The sequence below is a fragment of the Channa argus genome, chromosome 4 (genome assembly GCF_033026475.1).
Source record: "Channa argus isolate prfri chromosome 4, Channa argus male v1.0, whole genome shotgun sequence".
In the NCBI taxonomy this organism is placed as follows: Eukaryota; Metazoa; Chordata; class Actinopteri; order Anabantiformes; family Channidae; genus Channa; species Channa argus.
Genome location: NC_090200.1, coordinates 29,672,313 through 29,699,443, shown reverse-complemented (window position 1 = coordinate 29,699,443; position 27,131 = coordinate 29,672,313). Strand labels below are relative to the sequence as shown.

The 27,131-nt window shown below is 39.0% G+C and overlaps 1 protein-coding gene across 7 annotated transcripts in view; it reads left to right on the top strand.

Moving 5' to 3' along the window:
- ntrk3a (neurotrophic tyrosine kinase, receptor, type 3a) overlaps positions 1–27,131 on the top strand; it is a 215,954-nt gene that overhangs the window by 43,493 nt on the left and 145,330 nt on the right. For 5 of the 7 annotated variants that reach the window (XM_067502388.1, XM_067502387.1, XM_067502385.1 and 2 more), the window contains exons 2-3: positions 1,570–1,644; positions 4,646–4,717. In XM_067502388.1, coding sequence (XP_067358489.1) covers positions 1,570–1,644; positions 4,646–4,717 — 147 coding nt within the window. Of the gene's footprint in view, positions 1–1,569; positions 1,645–4,645; positions 4,718–27,131 lie in introns of those variants that run through there. The other 2 variants (XM_067502390.1, XM_067502391.1) reach the window with 2 other exon arrangements.

Genomic DNA, 27,131 nt, shown 5'->3' with positions numbered 1-27,131 from the left:
TGATTAGCTTGTTTTGATTTGTTGCCATCAGTTGCTAGATCCAAAATGGGCCACTAAAGTTTTGGTTAAACATATTGCAATGTTTGTAGTATGTCTGTAGTGACTTCTAACACTGACACTATGGCGAAACTCCCTAATCCTTTGTGCAACACAGATTTTTATTAATGATGAAATAAATGTTTTCTACATGACCTCTTTTATGTTAGGCAGAATCAATCATACAAAATGAATCATACACAATGTTTCCATAGGGCCAGTGTAAGCTACTGTACAAAAACAAAATTTATGCCTATACTTGTATAAATGTACACTTTAAATTATTTACTTATTATTTACTGTAACTTTGTAACTAGATAGCCCTTGGCAACCTTGTTTTTTTTAAATGTATCTAATTTAACATGCTTTGTAGGGGACAGTACTACAACCAGACTCCCTTTTCATTTTTTTCAACACAAAGTGGGTATATCATGATTGAAAATATGTTGATACTTAATATAAAATAATGAAATGTTCCAAGACTATTTTTCCCCAAATATCTAATCTTACAGAACATGCAGTTTGTCAGACTACATTATTTTTTTTATTTTTTTTTTAAATTGACACAATGTTTTTATTTAAACCAAACCATGATCTTTCTCTAACCTTATAACAAAAGTGCTTTTCTTGCCAAATCCTAACCATTAACATGACTCCAGAATGGAATAGGGGTCTCTAATGTTAAATTTATTTTTATGCCTGCCATTCAGCTCAGGCGCCTCTTTTAAACATAATTTCTGATGATAAATGAAGCACTTTATAAAAAAAATGTTGCATCTATCTTACTAGACAAATGTTATCACAGTGGCTGTTTAGTTGCACCCATCCATTGCCTAAACTGCTGATCCTATTAAGAGTCTTGGGGGTGCTGGTGCCAATGCCTGTTGTCACTGGGGAAGAACTGGTGTGGACCCTGTACATGTCATCCAGCGATCACATTACCAATAAGATGACTATTCACACTCACAATAGTACTTGCATGTTAACTTGTGGCTATAAAAATGCATGTATGTGTTTCTATTATGATACAAAACAGAAGTATGCAGAGAAAAAAAAACAAGTATGAGGAGGATGGATGCGGTTATAGATTCACCATACAGTCCACATGGTCTTGTTTAGCAGTCATCACTCTGAGCTAGCTGAGACGCCTACGCAGACCAAGGACTTGTAGGTCCCCAGTGTGTATGTGTATCTATGTAATAATTAGACTTTTCACTTGCACTATATATAAATCAAAAGATAAACAAACAAACAATAGGACCTTAAATATATTTTACAGCTTCCCCAACTCTCACTGATACAGTTTAAACTGTATCAGAATCGTGGTGGCCGACAATTGATAGTTATATCTCAGACACTTAAGTGTTTAAGGTGTTTTTGTTTTAAACATTTTTATATACTGTAAGAAACTGCAACAATTAGTCAATTAGAAAAATCATGGTGTGATATTTTTCATTTTTGAAGAATTTATGGATTCAGCAGCTACTTCATTAATCAATAAAATTAATAGGTCTTCTGTCCTTTTTTCCCCAGGCACATTGAGAACTGGACTGGTCTGCAGACCTTAAGGGATGTGGACATGGAGCTCTACACTGGCTTACAGAGGCTGTAAGTAATTACATATTCCTCTATGTTATTCCCATGTAGTGTTGTAATCTTATAGCATATCTCCACCAAAATGCCTAGGGATATTTACCTGTTCATCAAATGAATGCCTGCAATGCATATTTTAAAGTTTCACAGCAGCATATGCTTAATGGTTACACTTTATTTTGCAAATCCTATTTTCCAGACAACTTCCTGGAAACATACCTGTTAATTTCTTTACAAAACTAACTGGTAATATTTACTGTTGCTGTTATTTACTACTTACAAAACTGATAAGAGAACTTTAAAAAGGAAAAAATATGCCGGAGTTCTACCTTATGTTTAAGTTTTTTTAAAGATGATAATAAGATATTATGTAGTAGGCAAGTGACAAAAAGATAAAGGACAAAAGAGAGTAAGTCTTGATTAGATATGAAATGTCCCACACAGAACCACCTTATTTGACGTTTTGTTAAAATTAAATAGAAATAAATGTTTGTCGTCCACGGACCACAGGATGAGTGGTTCGATCCCTTGCCTTGACTGTATGTCGAAGTGTTCCTGGGCAAGACACTGAACCCCTAACAGCCCATTCCCCTCCCCTGCTGGGCTTGGACCGCTTGCACAGCTGGGGTTGCGTCAGGAAGGGCATCCGGGATAAAAACTGTGCCAAATCAACATGAGGACATTGATCCGCTGTGGCGACCCTGAACTCACGGGATAAGCCGAAAGAAAAATAAATAAATAAATAAATGTTTGTAAGGGAGGCTGTCATTTTATAGCTTAAATTGTGTTTTGTTTGTGAATTATCAGTTTTAAATAAATCGAATCTGAAAATTACAGTGAATCCATTAAGTATTCCCAGCCCCAGTGAGAGGTGGATGGAGGAGGTGAAGGTCGGTAGACGAGTGATTTGAAAGTGGAGAACAGCTTTCTGGTGTCCATGGTGTTGCTGAGCTTCTCCTGGTAGTATTCAGTGTTTGCCCTGGTGACACTGTGAGAAAAGGATACAAGGAGACACTGATACTTGGCAAGAGCAGAAGGAGCCTTGGATTTGCGCAACTAACTCAGAACACCTGAGCATGGTGCGTTGCTCACGGATACAGTCTGAGCCACGGATTAGAAACTAAGGGAAAGGCGGGTCTCTGGGGCAGAGACTAGCCAGACACGATGAGAGTGTATTGCAGAGGCTGTCCATGGCTTCATCTGTATTGAGGGTGGAGAGGCCCTGTGGTGGGGTAGAGTTGCCGAGACCAGTGAAGAGAACTGCTCCAGGTTAAGAGACCTGAGGTTACAGCGGTTACATGTTACGTGTAGTAGTGGAATGCAAAGGTTTAGGGATGAAAACTGTGAGATGAATTTAGAAGAGATTCGATAAATGCAGAGGGGTGACTAAGATATTGTCTGTGGTGGGGCTCCAGGTGAGAAGGAGGTCCAGGGTGTTGCCAGCTTTGTGGGTTGGGTTAGTAGAGACTAGTCTCAGGTCAAGTTTAGAAGAGCAAACATGTCAGCCACCTGAGTTTTGTCCAGGTGGAGGTTCAGGTCTCTCAAGATAGAAGTATCGTCTTCAGGAAAGTGAGACAGCAGCATGTCAAGCTCATCACAGAAGTTCCCCAGCTCGCTCTGTGGTCAATATATCACAATCACATGGATTGTAATTGGTGCAGAGCAATATTTTCATATTTTCTTTTTAATAAATTTGGAATACTTATGGATGCACTGTAGATGTATTAAGACTGCTGTATATAACCAACCCCTAAAATACATCTCTATAGCTCATTTCCACTAGTAGCTGAAAATGACCAAAAGAATCATTAAATTAGGGCCATGACTAGCAGCTATAGTCAACATGATACTGTCACATAGTTTGTTGACTCAGTCTCGAGTCTCGTAGCCCTACAGGAGACTGGAAATTGAGTCTAGTATGAAACAGCATTCTGTTATTGTTGTAACCATGAGGACATTTTGTGCATAATGTGAGATACATGATGTGATGTACATTTTGTAATATTTGTGACCATTGCTAAGTTTGCACAGTTATAATCAGGCATTTTTGATTTAGAACAACAATTAATGAACATTTGACTTTTTATAATCTCACGCTAGCCCCCCATTTTGGTGCTTTGTTAGAGATAGCAGTCTGCATTATGCCGGTTTGTGCAAAAAGCACACAATTTTAACACTTTTGCTGGCTCATGAGCACCCATAAGACATAATAATGCAATAATGCAATGAACAATTATTTTCTTTCACACAGGTGTAGAACATACTGCACATGCTAGTTGAATATAGCTGTAGGGTTTACATCTTGTTCAAGTGTCCTGTTTAGCCCAGACAAAGAGACATGAGTTCACATTACAGTTAGCCTTTATTGCCGCTTCTTTTTAAAATATCTGCCTGGTGCCTCTCTGCCCTTAGATTTCTGAAGAAGTTCTGAAACATTTAGCTTGGGTGAACGTGAACTGGTCATTTGTCTTAAGGTTGTGCAAGCTGTAAAGTATCGGCTTTGCATCAATAGGCCCATGTGCTGATAATAACAGACTGTGGGAGGTGTCACGCACAATTCTCCTTAGCCTGGGTATTTCCTTGTTAATTCTAGAGAAATGCTGAGCAGAGTTGTTGGGGCGATGCCATCTTGTGATCTATGCAGTTTGTTTATATGTGCCTGCTAGAGTTATTAGAATAGGATACGTGCTGATCTTATGTTTGGCTAAAATGGAATGGAAATAAATGAATTAACACGAATAACTATACAGTGGCAACACTTTATAGAATTATGACAAAGTCACAACATAGACTCACCCACCGAAAGAAAGGGAAATCTAACAACTGCAGCAGGCATGGGTAGACAGTCCTTACTTATCACAAAAGGACACTTGCATGCCCCAAAAGTTAACACTGCATGATTTCAACTTCACATTCTCTGTTTTTCCTGTTCTAACCTTTTCCTTTTTTATGTAGCTGACTATAAGTCAGGGTGATGGAGCTACTTATTAAACCTCTCTCTGTGTGCGTGTTACAGAACCATTACTAGAAGCAACCTGCACACAATCCAGGCTCGTGTTTTCTCCAAGAACCCCCATCTGCGCTACATGTAAGTACGCAGACACATCATCAATATTACTGCATATATGAATACACATCGTCACTAATGTACTTGCACGTGTGTCTCCAGTATAAAAACACACGTGCATGGAACAGTGGTCTGAGGCAATGCAATAATTTAATCAATTAAAAATGTGCCTTTGTGGGTTGGGGGACAAAGCAATAAGGCAATCAGCATTGGGACTTTCAATTCCTTACTGGAAATAAATGAAACACAATAGAAGAGTATTACACATTGCTCAATATGAAAGAAGAAAGGAATGGCCAAGGATGAAGGCATCAATTCATGATAACTGGATACCTCAATATCAACAATCTAATAAGCTAACCCTATAGTAAAAGAACAATCATGCAGAAAAATAAATACAAATATTCACTGTTGAACCATAGTAAAAATCACCCATTTAATAAAATAAGATAACAGGTGAAATCTACAGATAGAAAATTGTTTTCTTGAGAAATTCTCATTATCAGGACAAAACAAAGTTGTTTTCGTTAAATACAGTGCATTCGGAATGTATTCAGTGCCTAACTTTAATAACTGTTAATTGTAATGTTACTACACTGCCTAGGCGTATGATTGTCTTTAGTTGACAAAATTGTGACTTGTTGTACAACTTTTAACTGTCAGTCAAGTAATTAGGTCACACATTGATTAATAAATGGACTTAGATCTGTTAATGAGTGCTGAAGTTCTTATTACTGCATTACTTTGAAAGCAAGGCAGCACGGTGGTGGAGTGGTAAGCAAGTCTAAAAGAGACTAAATTGTCTGTGTCAGTGTGTGTGTGCGCGCGCAATACATACACACACACACACACACACACGTCTCTATATAACTCTCCATCACTGTGTTGGCCCTGAGACAGACTACAGACCTGTTCAGGGTGGACCCCAGCTCTCGGACTAGTGACAGCTGGGATAGGCTTCAGCCCCCCTGATCATGAACAAGATCAGCAGTTAAAACAATGAATGGGGACAGACTATGTGCACACACATTTTGTTATCAAGAGTTGGCTGCCTCAAACTCCGTATGTGCTCCAGTTTGGCCAAATTGGATTTGCAACTGATCCAAACCAAAGCTAAGATAACTTAGGAAATTATGGCACTGTCAGGTTTATTCCCCCCACCGTTCAAGAAGCAATATTCAGGTAAGAGCAACTTACTGCAGAGGCTTGCAAACATCCATAGACAAACAGGGCTCAGATAGGCAAACTTAGAACTCACAGGAGAAACAGAGAGCAGGAAAACAATCTGACAAAGAGGAGCAGGTAACTGGGGCATATAAAGGGGAGGCAACAGGCGAAGTGAGTTGGAATTGATTACGCAGCATAGCAGAGAGAGAGAGACAGAGCGAGATCAGAGCTGAGAGGAGAGATAGTGATGCTCACAAGCACAACACAGAACAATGTCACGGCCGTGCCAGCAAATCTTTAACGCTATGAAATTGTCAGGAAACAAACATATAGGCCAATAGTATATGAGATGACATGATATTTCTTTCTTGTAATTACATGGTGTGTGATTGTATTATATTGAAGGGTGATAAGGAAGGTAGTCAATGATTAACTAGATGATGGGATGTTTAGGTGTGACCAATTTTTCTCATATCGAAGGAAATATATCTTCAATTGAGCTATGTGTAAAAGGCGAACATCCCTGTGAGTCACAGAGGATCCATCAAATACAGAAAACCTGTCTCCCCAAACTGTCATCCTAAATTTCTGTTATTTTAAGCCCTGCCAAAAGCTATAGAGTCACCAACTATCATTTACTGCTGGATAATTTATTTTCCTCTTTTCCCCAGGTCCTTTTATTCCTACGGTGGGCCTCTGTTTGATTTATTTAAAGACTTTAAAAAGATCAGCACTTTAAAAATTGCCCGTTGGCATGGTGGTGGTGAACTTATTTTGCATACCCCCTTTCATTCACAGCAATATGTGATGTTAGCAGTATTATACATATTGTTTGCAATATACATCTACTTTGATGTATACACATATAGATGTTTTTCAGTAAATGCAGCTAACAATAGTGCAAGCTGATATTAAGCTGTAAATTAGTGTATTATACTGTTAACACTTTGATTCCTACCATCTTAAAACATTGAAGTGTGTTGTGTTAGAGGTAATTTTCAAACAATATGTAGCTTGTCCCTAAAAGATAAATACTGTATGACCCTGAGAAATTCCACCAGCAGGCATAGCACATCTTTAACTACTACTACTTTTTTAGGCTCAAGAAAAGATTGTGGACACTTGTCATCATGGGTACAATTATTTGTAAAATTATTTCCCTGTCATTTGTGATACAGTAACTTGATTGTGCATCTCTACACCAGTTCAGTTTTTACCTAACTTAATAAACTGTAGTCATTAATCTTTCACATTTATCCATGCTAATCGTAGGCTCTTCCTTCACATGAGCAGTGCCCTATAACTGATTTACCTTAATCACCTGTTTGGTTCTTCAAATGAGAGAGATACTTTGAGAGATGTTTTGATACTTCTAACTTTACCTTACACTGCATCTCCCTGTATTCCTGTCTACTTTCTACAGTTCTCTCTTTTAGCTAATCACTTTCTCTGTATATATGAATGTCCTCGTTCAAAACCTTGCCTCCTTCTCTCCACTTTTATCTTTCTGGATGTCACATGGAGTTCCCTACTACCTGTTTTCTCGATCACATAAGCTATAGTTGTCCAGTCATCTGGAAGCACCTCCTGTCTCAACTCCTCCCTGAAAACTACACAACATTCTTCCTTTTTCAACTTCCACTACTTTGTGCTCTGCTCTGTCTTAGTCCTCTTCCTTCTACTTATCAATGGAGCTATCTATACACCACCATCATATGTTGTCTGGTTACACTCTCCCCTACCAATATCTTGCAGTCACTGATGTCTTTCAGGTTACAATGGTGACACAAGATGTAGTCCACCTGAGTGCTTCTACCTCTGTTCTTTTATATGTCACCCTTTGTTTCTGCCTCTTCTGGAAGGAACTATTCACTACAGCCATTTCCATCATTTTTGCAAAGTTTATAATCCTTTGTACTTCTCTGTTCCTGTCCTGAAGACCAAACCTGCCCACAACAGTCTCACCTCTCTTCCCTTCACCAACATTGAAGTCTACACCAATCTCCACTCTCTCACCTCTGGGGATGCTATGCATCACTTCATCTAACTCACTTCTTATTCACATCATACCTGTGGGGCTTAACCACCAACAACATTGAAAATCACACCTTTAATTTCCAGTATCTTTCCAGTATATGCTTTTGACCTCTAAAACCTTACAAACTCATCGTTTAGGATAATGCCATTTCTCCTCCCACACATCGTAAAACAACTTAAACCCTGCTCGTAAGCTTCTAACCTTGCTACCTTTCTGCCTGGGCTCCTGGACACTTATTACATCCACTTTCCTTCTCTGCATCATATCAACCAACTCTCTAGACTTCCCTGTCATAGTCCCAACACACAAAGTACTGTCAGTCCTTCATTCCTGGCTTTCCTCTACTCTCTCTGCCTACGTAAACACCTTCTTCCTCTTTTTTTTCAACCAACAGTAGCCCAATTTCTATCTCCACCCTGTAGGTCAACAACACCAGTAGCAGTCATTGTTAACCAATCCAGAATGGAAGTCAGATTCGGGCATGATTTGCATTTGATTTGGCATGTATTTTATGACGGATGCCCTTCCTGACACAACCCTCCGCATTTATCCAGACTTGGTACTGGCACAAGAAGACACTGGATTGTGCCCCATTTGTGGTAGCATTTTCTGAAATTAAAGACTATTGTCTAATTTTTAACATGTGTCCTGCTGCAGTGAACTGACGAAACTTCTCATACGGACTAGTACGGCTGTGGGCAAAAGACTGTGCCAGAATCAAGTTAATTTCAATTTTGAAGATGGCTAGTAGTTTTGTAAAGGTAGCCACTCAGCATTTTTGCTGGCCACAACTTTGAACTACATTTTGCGATAGAAAATTCCAACCACAAAAAAGACCCCCTTAACCTGTACATAAACGTACATCAACTACAGCACAGAAAACCTGGCCAAGACACTGAGGAAAGAGTACTCACAAGGCATTGACATGGTGTATGAGTCAGCTGGAGGCAGTATCTTTGAACTTGCAGTGAACAGCTTGTCCAGTAAGGGCCGGCTGATAGTAATGCCTTTATCTTGGGGTAGCAGACTGCATCAGGGATCCCCCCCTTCAGAGGAGGAACACTACTGGCCAAGCTGCTCCAGAAGTCGGCCAGCATTCGGGGCTTCCTTCTTCCCCACTTCTTCAGTGACTGCAAGGAGGCTCTGGGTAGCATGATGCAAATGTTTACAAAGGGGAAGCTGATGTGAGTCCGTCCGGTCTGTAGACTACATGTATGCTGGAATAAAACCTGGGACAGGTTGTGGTGGAGGTAGCAACACCCTCTGTTAGTAATAGAGCTTAGACCTTGGAGTTATTTTTGACCAGGATTTGTACTCACATATACTGTGGTGCAGGAAGCTAGAGTGGTTGTCTACCAATCTTGTAGTTGTTGGTTCAATCCTCGGCTCTTACAGTCACAGGTTGAAGTTTCCTTAAGCAAGACACTGAACCCCAACTTAGTTGCTCCCAGTAAGCATTGGCCAGCTCCTTAGCAGCTCCCCCATCAGAGAATGAGTATGTGTGGTTGTGAGTGCAAATGGGTGAATAAGAAGTAGTGTAAAGTGCTTTGAGTGCCACTAGGTAGAAAAATGTTATATAAGAGCAAACTGTTTATCTGTACATCCCTGGTCTTTAGTAGGGTTTATTGTAGTGCTGCAGTCAGTAAGAACCTCAGGCTGATTGTAAAATGCCATTTTATGTTTTTGATTTGTCTCAAAGTATAAAATGCTTAGATTATAGATTATGCAATGCTATTTGCTTTTCTACCAGCAGCCAGCCTAACATTTACATTACGTAAGCCTAGGACCAACAACCACTATTAATTAAATTGGATTAAATTGATCCATATTACAGATATTTCATCAGTACCAAAATCAAGGTTAGATTATGGCTAAAGTAAATTTACTGTGTCATCTTTACTTATAACTACCTGTATTTGGAGCTTTGACCCTGTCCAAGAATAGTATGCTGAAGGCCTTATCTAGCGCATAAGAGGACATCTGCATGGTCTTCACTCGGCAATTGGTAGATCACAGAAATAAAAAGGAATAGTTGGAAGTAAATTAAAATGGACACAATCACAATTTTATTTATTTTTATTTGTTACTAAAACAGCAGACATCTTATAACAACATTTGATTGAATGTTCTATATAATATATAATTCTCTTCGACATGTGACCAGAGGAGCCGAGGAACAAATCAACTGTGGGATACGCTAGCTCCTGCACCACAGTCACCCCATGAGAGTAACCGGATTTCTCTTCCATCTGTCAGTTATTTTTGAAGGCTGGCTTATAGATTTTATTTGTTTAGTGACAGAAAACACTGCTGTCTGTCTTTGATTTTTGTATTTGTACCGCAAAAGAATGAGTACAGGGGGAGAGAAAAGAAAAAAGGAAACACACAACTGATCCACAACGAGAACTGTACGAATTTTAAAAATCCAGAGGAGAAAGTGACTTCTGCACATTTGGAGAAACCCAATTAAAAGCCTGGTTACTTATACATGGCAGAGAAATTGATGTTCTCTGACAGACTTATACCTGGGCAAATCAGGTTTCCTTAATTACCTACCCTGATTCTGGAACCCAGGTGTCCCGTTGACATGACACTGAAGAAATCAGCTTTCCCAAGAAAGCCAAATGTAACATGGTTACTTAAGTCCATGTACACACACTAAATGTGTACATGCTGCATGTACACTCCTGACAAAAGCGTTCACAAAAGGGGTATCTTGGTAACCTCACTTTCTTAACTAAATTTAAGACTGGCGACTGTGGCATAGGAAGGAGTGGTCGTCCACCAATCCCACAGTTGTTGGCATGTATCCCGGCTCCTCCAGTCGCATATCAAAGTGTCCTTGATCAAGACAGTGAACCCCAACTTAGTTGCTCCCAGTGAGTGTTGGCCAGCTGTAGAGCAGCTCTCCCATCAGTGTGTAATAGTGAGTGTGAATTGGTGAATAAGAAGCAGTGTAAAGTGCTTTGAGTGCCAGTGTAGAAAAGCGCTATATAAAAACAATGTATAGAATGAGAACTTCAGTTATAATGGAGTTAAATTAACAATATGTTTGAGTTTACTGCCCTCACATATGCTGCAATAGACATTTTGTTCCAATTAGATTATAGTTGAATAGTTGAACCTTTCATTTAAACACTTTATCTTTATAGGAAATTCAAGTTTTCTAAATAATAAATGATTAACTAATTAAAATGTAATAGTGTTAATTTATTGACTCTTCATTGTTCACTGTGGTTTTTAATCATAACTCTGCATTAATCTCACGTATTTTTTCTAACACAACTAAATTTAAATGGTGACTGCACTTATTTATTGTTGCCATAATGAATCAAAATTTTTTAATTAGATTAATAATGATTTCTGATAGTCATTGTACGTGCTTAAGTTAGAATGAACAAACTCAGTTGATTTAAACTATTTTGATCAGTTCACTTCTTGGGCGACTGTGATGCAGGAGGTTTAGCCGTCGTCAACCAATCTCACAGTTGTTGGTTTGATCCTTGAGCAAGACACTGACCCAAGGCCCCAATCCCTCTTAGACTGGATTTTTACCCATAGATCTCACTGAGATAACAATTATTACCTCATCTAAACTAACAACCTGTCTTCTAGACCCTATTTGAACTACACTGTTCAAGGAAGCTTTACCGTTAATAGATACGTTCGTATTAGATATCATCAATCTATCTTTAGAAACAGGCTATTTAGCACGAGCCTGTACGGAAGCTGTAATTAAACCACTTCTTTAAAAATCCTGTCAAGACCCTGGTGTCATAGCCAATTACAGACCAATATCCAATCCCCCCTTTATTTCTTAAATCCTTGAAAAATTAGTTTCAAAGTAATTATGCGACCACAGTGTACAGAAATAATTTGTTTGAAGACTTTCAGTTAGGATTTAGATCTAATCATAGTACAGAGGTAAAAGTCATCAATGATCTTCTCTTGGATTCAGATAGTAAGATAGTATCTATACTTGTTCTGTTAGATCTTAGTGCTGCATTCAATTCAATATTGATCACAAAATTTTATTACAGAGAATGGAATATGAAATTGGGATAAAAGGAACTGCACTAGGTTGGTTTAAATCTTATCTATCTGATAGATTTCAAGTTGTTCATGTTAATGATGAATCCATGCACACAAAGGTTAGCTATGGAGTTCCACAAGGTTCTGTGTTAGGACCAATACTTTTTATTTTATATATGTCTCCTTTCAGCAACAATTTTAGAAAACACTCCATAAATTTACATCGCTATGATGATGATACCCAGCTTCAAGCATGCTTACAAAACGCCTGGATGTCCCAAAATATCTTCTAAACTCAGACAAACCTGAAGTCAGTATTTGGGCCTAAAATCTGAGAAATATGCTATCCAACCATATTTTTACTCTAGATTGCATAACTCTGGTCTCAAGTACTACTGCAAGGAACCTTGGAGTTATTTTTGAGCAGGATTTGTACTCACATATACTGTGGTGCAGGAAGCTAGAGCAGTTGTCCACCAATCTTGCAGTTGTTGGTTCAATCCCTGGCTCTTCTGGTCACATGTTGAAGATTCCTTGAGCCAGACACTGAACCCCAACTTAGTAGCTCCTGGTGAGCATTGGCCAGCTGCTTAGCATGTCTTTAAAATATGTAAACAGAATCTAAAGCAATTAAATAATATTCATGTATTCTTACATGATTGTGCATGAATGTGCCTTGTATTTATTGAGTTAGTAGAAATTTAAAATAAAACTGCTGGTGAGCACAGAACTAATGTGAGAAAATCAACTGTATCCATTTGCTCATCTTCTTCTTGGCATCTTGAAAGTTCTGGCATAGTGACTGTCTCCGTGGAGAAAACAGTGGCCAATCAAGGCTTCAGGCAACCCTACATGGGGGTTATCATTGTAATGCTGCTTAGACTTCCTAAACAGGAGGAAGTGGGCAGATGGTATTGTTTTTCCATGTAATGTGTGAATGTGAATTTGTGTGGAATTGTGCAGTGTGTGTGTCCTCAAAAAGACAACCTGCTTATTACATTTAACCGAAATTACGTTAATGTGGAAAATTCTGACCTTTTGCAATTTTGGGTAAAGTTAATCATGACTTCATTAAAAATTTATTAGGTTTTTTAGGAATAATCATCTTTAATAATGGCATGCTGTTTAGGAAGTGATTTATGAGAAAGCTAAATACCAAACTGAAGATATTACATGTAAGCCTGGGGATATTCACTATGGAACTTGGAACTTGAATCTGCTAAATGTCCAGATAAAAATAAACCTTTTATCTGGACAGGAGCGTGTTTTCTACTGCTTACTACTGTGTTGCATTGTGTTTTAATTTTGAAATCAGAGTTTTTCTCATTTTTGCTAGATGTAGGATTTCACTTTCTCAACATTTCAGTGCCTCGTATTTTGATCCATCATGCTTTCAGTGGATGACAGGACCCAAAGCATCGTAGATGCTTGTTTTTGGACTGTGGACTAAAAACAAGTTTTATGGTACCTTTCCTCTTTAGCATAGAGGACCGCCTAAAAACCTGAATCACTTTTATGTGTGCTTTTTTCTTTGGATAATGGAGTTTGAACTTAGGTTTGTGGATTCAGCAACTAACTATGTTCACTGGCCTTAAGATTTTATTATTGGTTTTTGGTCTTGTATCTCGTGTGCAGAGATTTCTCTATATTACCTGAATGGTTTATTTTGTATTGCATTTGATAAAATCACAAAATTCTTCTTAAAGACCCAGCTTATATGGCTTGCTGACCTGTTGCCAAGTAACCAAATTAGTGGGAAGGTATTCCCATTAATTACACAACTCCCTATTACACAACTTTTCTAGTTTAATGTTGCTGCGTTTTGTAAAAGATGTCACTGATTTGAACTGTTACTTCAAAATCAGCAAAGAAAAAATCTAATTTCTCAGTTTCAAGTTTTGATGTGTTGTTTTTGTTGCATTTACAATCACTGTTTCCTATGTTTGTCAAAACACGTTTGAAATGATCTGGAAATGACTATCATTTATTTACATTTTACACATTGTCCTAGCTTTTTCAGATATAGGGTTGTAGTTCAAAGATGTTCTATTAAAATAATTTTTCTTCTAGTAAAATGTTTGGTTTTTGCAAGTTTGTATGGGTTAATAACTAACTGATTATAGTTATCACAATTACTATTTTTATGTAAATACTTGTATATGAGAGGACTCATGTGTAGTGATCAGCTATAGATAATCGGCTAACTCTGAAGTTCCCCTCAGCTATACAAAGCTTTGTATCTTTTCTAGTAAAGAATTGTTTTTCTGACTGCAGCTTTACTGCTCAGACCAGTACAGAGTCAGTTTCGAGCAACAGAAAGCCAGCTCTTTTTGAGGTTTTTGAGATGAAAAATATTGATAGCACTGGATGTTATGTTAGAACAGATATTATGGTATAATGAAGAGTTATTCTACAATAATGTAAACTCAGCTAGGTGGTGTATTTGTGTAGGTCCACCTAAAATATATATATATATATATATATATATATATATATATATATATATATATTATAGAAACAAAATGTATCTGCAAAACATTCTTTAAAGTCACAATTGTTAAAAAATAGAGCTCTGTTAAAACCTAGCACACATTTGTTTTGATGGTGAGGACAACTTATGACAACTGTTCATTTGATTGACAAGCGGAAACACACTGAACTAATCACATCCACACAGACACAGATTGATTGACAGTTTTAATTACTGTGGCAACACCTGTCATTTCACAGCCCAGCCCGTTGTTCTGAAAATAGCCTGTGGTAATCAAGTATGTGTGTGTGTGTAGCAATTTCTTCAGTGAAGAGTTTTATCTGTGATTTGATAAGCACAGACAGTCCTATGTAACAGGAGTAAATAAAGACATAAAAATAAAAGACACCTGCCGTCATAAAAAGTCATGGAGTTTGTGGTGATGACGATTGTGATGAGGAGAGAAGTGACGATAATGATTATGAGAAGAGATTTATTGTATTTCAGTCACATATGCAAGTTAATGTCATAAGCAGAGGCTTGACATTGCATCAGTTCAGGGATGTAAAGTACATTTACTCAATAACTGTACAATTTTGAATTCTTGGACTATTTTAGAGAATTTTCATTTTTACTTTTCTACAGTTCAGAGGGAATTATTGTACTTTTAACTTGAATTCGTCTAACTGTAGTCTCTTTACAGATTAAAAAATTAGACTGCACTTCTGGCATATGCACCGGTTGTGTTTCACTTAATTATACCTATAATGAGGACTTTCCATAAGCAGGCCTCTGTCTTTGTACACTGTTTAGAATAAACAGTTCTATTGTGCACTTATTTACAACTCCCATGTAACTGGGCTTTGAAAAAAATGCGAAAAGTGCTTTACACTGCTTCTCATTCACCCATTGAAACTCACACACTAATGGGGGAGCTGCTGTTCTGTCAAAGTGTAAATGGGTGGAGCTATGTGATACTACTCACGTCGAGGGCAGACAGGATCATATGTACTGAAAGCAAAGGAGTAGTATGTAAATAGGATGTAAGACACATGTAGGCAGTACATTTGAGCTCAGTGCCAAGGGCTTCTCACTCACCATTGAAGGCTAATCAGAGAAAAACTCAGACATGAAAATGGAAAGGTGTGTCTATGTTGCTTTTTCCTCTTCCCTCTTGTCCTGAGAGGAATACTGATGAGGACCATGATCTCAGCGGCTATGAATAATAAACACTATTACATCACCATCTGAAAGGAGAGGAGGGAGTCAGAGGGAGCTGGAATAAAAGCAGAACGTGCACAACAGAGATACTCAGAGATAGATAGAGGTTGCTTTCCTGTGTGTCTCAGGAAGGTGGAAATCTGGAGTTACTATCACTCTTACTGTCAACACTGCAACTTTCTCTGCTAAGCCACCAAAATTCTGCTCCTATACTACTACTACAGTCCCACAACTGGATAATTTTTTTTTATGCTTAGACTCTCTCAACACTGACTCATGTAGGCATTACACTGGGCTTTTTTTATGATCAGGTCAATCTACCCAAGATGCAAAGGTAGCTAACTGTAAATGGTATCAAAATATATTAAATTAACTGATTAAAATGACCTTAAAAACCTGATAAAGTGTTGTGAGCTCATGTCACCCTTGCAAGGCTTATAGAGCAAAATACAAAAGAAAGCAGCTTAGTATTGTTAGTATAAGATCTTGTTTCTTCTTCTGGACAGTGTTATACTACTTTAAAGTAAATCCCAACGAACTAGAGTAGATCTGCTGTGTAATCTGTAATCCTACATCAAGTAGTTAATTTTCTATCAATTACATAAGCAATTATTCAAGTAATGAGTAACATCAACTACCTGCTGCAGTTTGAGTATCAGCTAATAGAGATTCAGCTAATAGAGATTCAGACAGCAGGTGTCTGTGGTAACTGTAGGGATGATGTTATTTCCATTAAACTTGTGAATTAATTAGTAAATTTGTAAATTAAATCCTTTCTATAGTCTGAAACAAAGAAAGCTTAACATCATAAATACTAGCATTTATTAACTTTTACTATAGTATTCCTGCACATTTAGTGTTATTGACAAAATGTTTTGTGACTTAGTAATATTACCTACAGGAAAATGGTATTTGGGATACATCTTTCATTGAACTGTTGATTCACAAAAAGACAACTTTATTTTCCACTAATGCATAAAGCTGTCAGGAAAAATCCACAAAAGTACTGAAGTTTATTATAAGAAGTTTTTAAAGCTGTTCATTTTGATTGACACTAAATGGTAACTAAATAAAGGTGACAGTGAATCAATATATATATATATATATATATATATATATATATATATATAGTGTGTGTGTGTATTTGCATTTCTATTTTTCTCTCTTCCTTGTGGGGCAACTGTGGCTCAGGAAGGTAGAGAAATTGTCCACCAATCCTGCAGTTGTTCAAGTCTTTTGGTCACATATTGAAGTGTCCTTGAGCAAGACACTGAACTTACAAAGTGGACAAATTGACCTGCTGAAGTTCAAAACAAGCATCCAAATGAAGAAGAGAGTTAATTTATGACATGTTATCACATGTTGGTGTCAGAAGAACCGTTCTGGATTCTCTAGAAACTGTTTATCTACTGGGATTTTCACCCACAACCCTGTCTAGGGTTTACAGAGAATAGTCTCAAAAAGAGAAAATATCCAGTGAGTGGCAGCTCTCTGAGTCAAAATGCCTTGTTGATGCCAGAGATCTGAGGAGAATGGCCAACCTGGTGTGAGCATATGGAACAGTAATTCAAATAACCATTCATTACAAGGTATGAAGTGTGCAGAAAAGCATAATTGAATGCCCAACACATTGTTTCAAGAAGCAGATGGTCTACAACAAAAGAAAACCACAATTGGTGCCACTCCTGTCAGGCAACTGAAAACTGACGCTATGATTTTCAAGATCTCACAAAAATAGGACAACAGAAGATTGGAAAAGCTTTGTCTGGTCTCATTAGTATAAATTTTCTGCTGCAATGTTCAGATCGTAAGGTCAGAATTCGGCGTAAATAGCATGAAAACATGGATCCATCCTGCCTTGTATCAACAGTTCAGGCTGGTGATGGTTTATTGATGAAGGAGATATTTTCTTGGCACTCTTTTGCCTCTTAGTACCTGAGGGCTATGTAAATGCCACACCCTACTTGAGTTTTTTTCTATTTCCACACCTTTGTGACCACAGTGGACACATCTTCTGGTGCCTACTTTTAGCAGGATATCTCACCATGTCACAAAGTTAAAAATCCTTTCAAACTGGTTTCTTGAACATGACAAACAGTGAACTGAACTCAAACAGCCTCCAGAGTCACCAGATCTTAATCCAGTAGAGCATTTATGTGGTGAGGTAGAACAGAAGATTTACATTATGTATGTGGAGTTGACAAGCTGTAGCAACTTTGCTAACATGTCAATATGGACCAGAATCTCCAAGGAATTTGTCCAGCATTTTGTTGAATCTATGACTTGGAGAATTAAGACCGTTATTCGCAAATGGCGATCCATAATAGCAAGATGTACCTATAATAAAGTGGCTGGTAAGCGTATTTGTAATTGACTTGTAAGCTCTATAATAAAATACGCAGATGGCTTTTGAAACCTTATGTGTTAGTGTGTGTGTGTTTGTGTGTGTTCTCTACAGATGTACTGAGCTTTAATTCAATTCAATTCAATTCAACTTTATTTATATAGCGCCAATTCACAACAAAGTCATCTCAGGGCACTTTACAGAATAAAGTCAAGATTATAAAGATATATAAAGAGAACCCAACAATTCCCCCTGGAGCAAGCCATAGGCAACAGTGGAGAGGAAAAACTCCCTTTAACGGAAGAAACCTCCAGCAGAACCAGGCTCAGGGTGGACGGCCATCTGCCTCGACCGGTTGGGGTGAGTGGAAAGGAGAGAGAGAAAAGAACAGAGCAACAAAAGCAACAACAAAACATCGGGCAGATTGGTAGGACCAGTAGCTGCACGCTGGAAGACACACAGCTTCAAAGCCGGGGGACACCTGCAGAAAGGGACAGAGAAAGGGGGACAGAGGAGGACAAAGGCAACTACGGGAGAGAACACACAGAGTTAATGACATACAGTGGTGACAATTGGGGGATGAGAGGAGAGGAGAGATGGTCAAGAGGAGGAAAGGAGCTCAGTGCATTGGGGGGTGGGTCCCCCAGCAGTCTAAGCCTATGGCAGCATAACTATAACTAACTATATGCTTTATTAAAAAGGAAGGTTTTAAGCCTAGACTTAAAAGTAGAGAGGGTGTCTGCTTCCCGAATCTGAACTGGGAGCTGGTTCCACAAGAGAGGAGCTTGATAGCTAAAGGCTCTACCTCCCATTCTACTTTTGGAAATTCTGGGAACCACAAGTAGGCCTGCATTCTGAGAGTGAAGTGGTCTACTGGGATGATATGGTGCTATGAAGTCTTCTAAATATGATGGAGCCTGACCATTCAGAGCTTTATATGTAAGAAGCAGGGTTTTAAATTCTATTCTACATTTAATTGGAAGCCAATGGAGAGAAGCTAGTGAAGGTGAAATATGATCTCTCTTGCTAGTTCCAGTCAGCACTCTTGCTGCAGCATTTTGGATTAATTGCAGGCTCTTTAGGGAGTTACTGGGGCATCCTGAAAGTAGGGAATTACAGTAGTCCAACCTAGAGGTAACAAATGCATGGACCAGTTTTTCGGAATCACTTTGAGACAGGATGCTCCTAATTTTGGCAATGTTCCGTAGGTGGAAGAAGGCTGTTCTAGAGATTTGTTTTATATGTGAGTTAAAGGACAGATCCTGATCAAAAATAACTCCAAGGTTCCTTGCAGTAGTACTGGAGGCCAGACTTATGCCATCTAGTGTAACAATATAGTTGGATCGTTGGTGACTTTTACCAGTGCTGTTTCTGTACTATGATGAACTCTAAATCCTGACTGAAACTCTTCATACAAATTATTCCTATGAAGGTGATCACATAATTGTTTTGCGACTACTTTTTCAATTATTTTCGAAATAAAGGGGAGATTAGATATTGGTCTGTAATTGGCTAAAACACCTGGGTCAAGACAGGGTTTTTTAAGTAATGGTTTAATTACAGCTACCTTATAGGCCTGTGGTACATAGCCTGTTTCTAAAGATAGATTTATGATATCTAATATGAATGTATCTATTAAGGGTAAAGCTTCCTTGAGCAGCTTAGTTGGAATAGGGTCTAGCAGACAGGTTGCTGGTTTAGATGAGGTAATAATTGAAGTTAGCTCAGAGAGATCTATGGGTAAAAAGCAGTCTAACAGGGAGTGGGGCCTTATCGATGATTCTAGCACTGCTGTACATGAAGAACTATCTGTAATTTTTGGGGGGAGGATCTGCTGAATTCGTTGTCTAATAGCTACAATTTTATTCATAAAGAAGGTCATGAAGTCATTGCTGCTCAAAGTTAAGGGAATAGTAGGCTCAACAGAACTATGGCTCTTAGTCAGCCTGGCTACAGTGCTGAACAGAAACCGGGGTTTTTTCTTGTTTTCTTCTATTAATGATGAATAATATGCTGTTCTGGCATCACTGAGAGCTTTTTTGTACATTTTTAAACTATTTTTCCAGGCTAAATGAGATTCTTCTAACTTTCTGGAACGCCACTTCCTTTCTAACTTACGTGTTTCCTGTTTTAAGTTGCGTGTTTGTGAACTATACCATGGAGATGGCCTCTGCTGGTTTACTGCCTTCTTTTTTAGAGGGGCAACACTATCGAGTATTGTACGTAGTGAGGCTGCAGAATTGTCAACAAGATAATCTACTTGTGCAGGAGTTACATTAAGGAGACTACTTTCCATTGTATTAACATATGGTGAAGCAAATGATGAAGAAATAATTTCTTTAAATTTGTTGACAGCTTTTTCACTTAAGCATCTGCTATAGTGGAATTTTTCCCTAACTGCTATATAGTCCGTTATTGTAAATTCAAATGTTATTAAAAAATGGTCAGACAGAAGAGAGTTGTGAGGACATATTGTTAAATTATCCGTTTCAATTCCATACGTAAGGACAAGGTCTAACGTGTGACTAAAACAGTGAGTGGGTTTATTTACATTTTGGGAAAAACCAATTGAATCTAATAATGAATTAAACGCAGTGCTCAGGCAGTTACTGTCAGCATCTACATGAATGTTAAAGTCACCCACTATAATGACTTTATCTGTACTAAGCACTAAATCAGCTAGAAAATCAGAAAATTCAATCAAAAACTCTGAGTAAGGGACTGGAGGACGGTACACGATAACAAATAATAGTGGTTTTTGAGTTTTCCAGTTTGGGTGTGAAAGGCTAAGAGTAAGGCTCTCAAATGAGTTATAACTATGTTTAGGTCTAGGGTTTATTGATAAGCTACAATGGAAGATTGCTGCTACTCCTCCACCTCGGCCTGTGCTTCTAGGAACATGATAATTAATATGACTTGGGGGGGTTGACTCATTTAAACTGACATATTCTTCCTGCTGCAACCAAGTTTCAGTGAGACAAAATAAATCGAATTGATGATCACTTATTAAGTCATTTACTAACAGAGATTTAGAAGAGAGAGATCTGATATTTAATAATCCACATTTAATAGTTTTGGGGTTTTGTTCTGTAAGAGGAGTAGTCTTAGCTTTTCTTAGGTTATCATGATTAACTCCTCTTGTTGTCGTTTTTAGTTTATGTAATTTAGTTAGTCGGGGAACAGACACAGTCTCTATAGGTATGTGGGAGTTGTGGGGGGGTGACGGTTGTAAGGACACTGCAGAGAGGCGTGTAGGACTGGATCTCTGCATCATAGGCTCAACTCTGGATTGTTATACTCTTGGTTGTTTAATAAAACCAGCCATATTTCTGGATAAGAAAGCTGCACCATCTAAAGTAGGATGGATGCCATCTCTCCTAATCAGCCTAGGTTTTCCCCAAAAACGTTTCCAATTGTCTATGTAGCCCACATCGTTTGCTGGACACCACCTAGACAGCCAGTGGTTGAATGACGACATGCGGGTGTACATGTCGTCACTGGTCAGATTTGGCAGGGGACCAGAGAAAATTACGGAGTCCGACATTGTTTTGGCAAAGTTACACACCGATTCAACGTTCATTTTAGTGACCTCCGATTTGCGTAATCGGGCGTCATTAACTCCCACGTGAATAATAATATTACTGTATTTACGTTTATCCTTAGCCAGGAGTTTCAAATATGATTCAACGTCGCCCGCTCTGGCCCCAGGAAGACATTTGACTACGGCCGCTGGAGTCTCTAACTTCACGTTTCTGACTATGGAGCTGCCAATTACCAGAGTTGGTTTCTCAGCGGGTGTGTCGCTGAGTGGGGAAAATCGATTAGAAACCTGAACCGACTGGTGGTGAACCTCGGGCGTCTGTTTAGCATTAGATCTCTTACGAACCGTCACCCAGCCGGACTGGCTTCCCGGCTGCTCGGGAACTGCCGGGGGACAGCTAGCAGGGGCTACGCTAGGTTGGCCCGCACCAGCTACCGGGGCCTGACTAGCTGAGTTGTTTTCCATGGTGCGGAGCCGTGCTTCCAATTCCGTGAGCCTCGCCTCCAAAGCTGCAAAAACCTTACACTTATTACATATACCATTATCACTAAAGGAGGCAGAGGAAAAACTGAACATGAGACACACTGAGCAAGTGAGAGAAGGAGAGACAGAGGGAGACAGAGAAGCCATTGCTAATGGATAACTGCTAAGCTAACGAAGCTAATATAAGTGAAATGTGGAATTTGTAAACTTTAGCTGGTTATGTTTTGCAAAAGCAGGTGCTTGTGTAATACAAGCGTATGTTACGACTAAGTATTAATTCTTGTGTGAAGAAATCACTCATTTAAGTAAAAATAACAGCTACAATTAATCAGTAAACAGTCCTTCGGTAGAAACCCAAGAGTGTGCAGAAACAGGAAGTGACGCAATACGCTTACCGCACGAGCAGCCAATCTCCGAGCGAATCCGAGGTTAGGTTTTAGAATTCTTTTGAAATAGAAATCTTGAATTTTAATGGATTTTTTCTACTTGTTCTGTCAGTTGTTTTCAATGAAGAACTCTGTGTGTGTGTGTGTGTGTGTGTGTGTGTGTGTGTGTGTGTGTGTGTGTGTATGTGTGTGTTTGTAGCAGCTTTGATAAGAATCCCTGTGGAGAGTCCGATATAAAAAAAAAGTGCAGGCAAACTGAGTAAGACAGAAACTTGTCATGAGACTTTTTTTTTTGGTCGTTTTCGTTGTTTTTGTCATTTTAAGGGCAGTGAAAAGTTTTTGGTTTTTTTTCTTTTTAATGCTGGCAGTATAAAGGAGGAACCATAACACTGCTGCAAAATAATGAACTATTCCATCTTGTACTTGTATAACAAGTATTTCTTCTTAAAAAGAAGAAGGTGACTAAATACCATGAACTGTGGTGAAGGAGTTACAATGGTTGTCCACCAATCCCACACTTGGTTCAATCCTCAGCTCCGCGGGTACCATGTCTGTGTGTCCTTGAGCAAGACACTGAACATTTTCTATTATTTTCTATTCACTAAATTATTTTGCTGTTTTGTGAAACCAGACTCTTTAGAGAGAAATGTATTTCACTCTGGTTTGACTTTTTCGTCAATGAAACTATCCTTAAATTAAAAAAAGAGTGACTGATGACATTATTGTGCAGTTAAGTTTGATGGATCTGATGTGGAACAGAAGAGCAGGGAGAAGTTAAGTTAAATAATCAAGGTTATCTCCAATTTGAATTCAAATTTGCAACCAAAATCTGTCATATGAGTGGAGTTTAGAATACTTGCATTAACTATGCACTGAGTGCCTGCCTGCTTTTCCCCCTTATTGGTATCTTTAGCACTTTACACTGCTTCTCATTCACTCATTCACACTTACTGACACACACACACTCACTTATTGATGGGGAGCTGTTATGCAGCTGGCAAACACTCACCAGGAGCAACTAAGTTGAGGTTTAGTGCCTTGCTCAAGGACACTTTGACATCTGACCGGAAAAGCCAGGAATTTAACTAACAAACCTGGGATCGGTGGCAACTGCTCTTCCTCCTGAGCCCCAGTGGCCATGTACTACTACTCTCCTTTCAGCTCATCCTGTGAGTTCAGGGCCACCACAGCGTATCATTGTCCGCATGTTGATTTGGCCAGATGCCCTTCCTGACGCAACCCTCCCCAATTTCTACCGAGCTTGGACGGGCACTGCACAGCTGGGGAGGGGAATGGGCTGTTAGGGGTTCAGTGTCTTGCCCAGGGACACTTCGACATATAGCCAGAGCCAGGGATCGAACCACTTACCGTGTGGTCCGTGGACAACTGCCTTAACAACTGAGCTATAGCCGCCCTCCCCAGTGGCCATGTACGTTTTGCATTATGGACATTATAAGTTACACACATTATGCATTATTTTGGGTTTATATTTTTATTCTGAGGCTCTATGTAAATATCTTTAAAATTTCAAAAGCTTTTTAGTTGACTTATAAAGCAGTACTCATTCAGCTCTGTGTCAAATGTTTTGCTTTAGGTTATGTCTTATTAAAGCCCTCAGTTCCCCCAAATCCAATCAGTTGTAATTGGTCAGGTTGTAGAAGTTTGCCAATGGGCCAAACAGAGCCATGACCTAAACATGTAATATTGAAGCCGGTGGGTGATTTAGGTACACTGTAGAAGAGCAAACCCAACTGTTTGTAGACTGACAATGTTTGTACAGTACATAGGACTGTTGGGAACATTTTGGTAAGGTCCTGAGAAAGTCTTTGGGCACCTCTGGGAGTCGAAAGAGCAGGCTTTTTTGTACACTAACCTAAAAAAGTACTTGCAATCCTCACCACCAACCCAGCGTGATCTGTGGTTGGTGGCACATGGAGCAACATTTATAAATACCAAGGGCAGTTTGCAAAAGAGCTTATAAACACCAACTGACATTATAAAACCTATTATATTAAATACCATCAATGACTTGAACACCTTTCATAAGGAACTTGTAAACCTTGTAAACACGCATACCCCTGTCCTTCTTATGGTCATTGCTTCCATGCTTATTCTAAATCACAATAACACATAGATTTATCACATTTGCATTGTGTGTGTGTACTGATTTAAATATGAGGCTGTCCTTTTCAGCCTCATTGTAGTCATGTTGACCTTTCTAAAAGACACTTCTGCATGTAGAGTGGACTGCATATGAGGGGATAGAGAGCTCTGGGAATGCTCATATACACAGCCTCCAGGATGTGTGCCATTTAGTTTCTTTCACCAAGAGTGCCTTTCAGTGCCATGAGTGTATACATTTATAGCAGTGGAGGGCAGAGGGAATTGTAGCCCTTCTCCTGACATAGTTAGAGCTTCACTCTACTTTGCTGATCATCTCTGCAGTAAAGAGAGCAGAATCCAAAACCTTATTCACAGCTGATCAGCTCTGTGGCACCACTGCAAATATATAGTTGCTTTTAACATTATTCACATGCACACATGTGGGATTTTAATGATGTTACCTTCAATCAATACTAATATTATTCATGTTTTTGTCAAATTTATTAGTAATTGTTTTACTGGAAAGCTGATGAGACAAAGAACCACTGAACTTGATCAGAATAAAAAAGCAAAGAATTAATTGGAATTTAAGCTAATTATTCATTAAGCAATAATTATGTAAAAAGAATATACAACTGACAAATCAGTTTTTCTTTTTATCTATGACAGCAAGCCCATTTGAAGTTTGGGCTGTTGCTCCTAAATAATTGTTTTATACATCCAATGGTTGCATTAGTACCAGATCTAGATATTTTCCTAATTATACACTATTGTTAACTGGATGGTTTTCTTAAGATTTTTTACATAGTTTTTTCCTTTTTCTTTCTTTCTTCTTTAACATGTGTGTTCCAGTTGGAATGACTTGTCATCATTTTGTGTTTAATTAGTGCCACCACAATGGATTAGCCTCAGTTGGGGCAATGAGAATTGTTAATTGTTAATTGTTAACTTAACAATTAACAATCTGCCTCATAGCGCTGTTAACTTGGCTGTATTGTTAATAGAAGTAATGAAGCCACATCAGCACAATGAACAGCAGCCATCTGAGACAAGCGTCAAATATAGCTTTCACTAACGGCATATCCACTAGCTAGAGTATCTTTAAGGTAAATTTCATCACCTGTCAAGTCAGTGAGGATCAAGATGGATTCCTAAAATTGCATGTCCACTGCAAGTGCTCAAAGTGGCAAAGTTATGTTTGACATCCTTATTACCTTATGGCCCTAATTACAGACCAGTAAAACAATGACTCACAGGCCCGTCTATGCAATAGAGGGGCCCTTTGATAGCTTTGAAGTTTTCTTTTCCTTTTCAGCTGTTCCCTTTCAGGGGTCACCACAGCGAATCATGTGCCTCCATCTAACCCTATCCTCTGCATCTTCTTCTCTCACACCAGCTAACTTCCTGTCCTCTCTGACTACATTCATAAATTTACTCTTTGGTCTTCCTCTAGACCTCCTGCCTGGCAGCTCCAACCTCAGCATCCTTTATCCGATATACTGTTTTCACCATCTCTCCTCTGAATAAGTCCAAACCACTTCAATCTAGCCTCTCTGACTTTATCTCCAACACATCTAACATGATCTGTCCCTCTGATGTAGTCATTCCTGATCCTGTCCATCCTTGTCACTCCCAAAGAGAACCTCAACATCTTAAGCTCTGCTACCTCCAGCTCTGCCTCCTGTCTTTTCTTCAGTGCCACTGTCTCTAAGCCGAAAAACATCGCTGGTCTCACCACTGTCATTTTCGCTGATGCTCTTTACTCCACCCGTTCCAACCTGCTTGCACACACCTCTTCACCTCTTTTCTACACTCTCCATTGCTCTGAACTGTTGATCCTAAGTACTTAAAGTCCTGCACCTTCTTCACCTCTGCTCCCTGTAACCTCACTGTTCCCCCTGGGTCCCTCTCATTCACACATATGTTTTCTGTCTTACTGTGGCTAAACTTCATAACTACGTTTTCCAGAGTAGACCTCCACCTCTCTAGATTTTCCTCCACCTGCTCCCTGCTCTCACTACAAATCACAATGTCATCTGCAAACATCATAGTCCACAGAGATTCTTATCTAACCTCATCTGTCAGCCTGTCCATCACCAGAGGAAAGAAGAAGGGGCTGATCCTTGATGCAGAACCACCTCCACCTTGAACTCCTCTGTCACACCTACAGCACACCTCACCGCGGTCTTATCGCTCTCGTGCATGTCCTGCACCCCTCTTACATACTCCTCTGCCAATCCAGCCTTCCTCATACAATACCACAGCGGACACAATGCAATTCCGTATGACCTTCTCTGTACTTCTCCATCAGCATCTTTAAAGCAAATACTGCATCTGTTGTACTCTTTTTAGGCATAAAACCATATTGCTGCTCACAAATGCTCACCTCTGCCTTTAGCTTAGCTTCAACTACTCTTTCCCACAACTTCATTTTATGGCTCATCAGCTTTATTCCTCTGTAGTTGCCACAGCTCTGCACATCTCCCTTGTTCTTAAAAATAGGTACCAGTACGATTCTCCTCCAGACTACAGTCTGTCTCAGTTCCTCCTTGAAAACTACACAACATTCTTCCTTTTTCAACTTCTACCACTTCGTCCTCTGCTCTGCCTTAGTCCTCTTCATCTTTCTCACCACCAGAGTCATTTTACA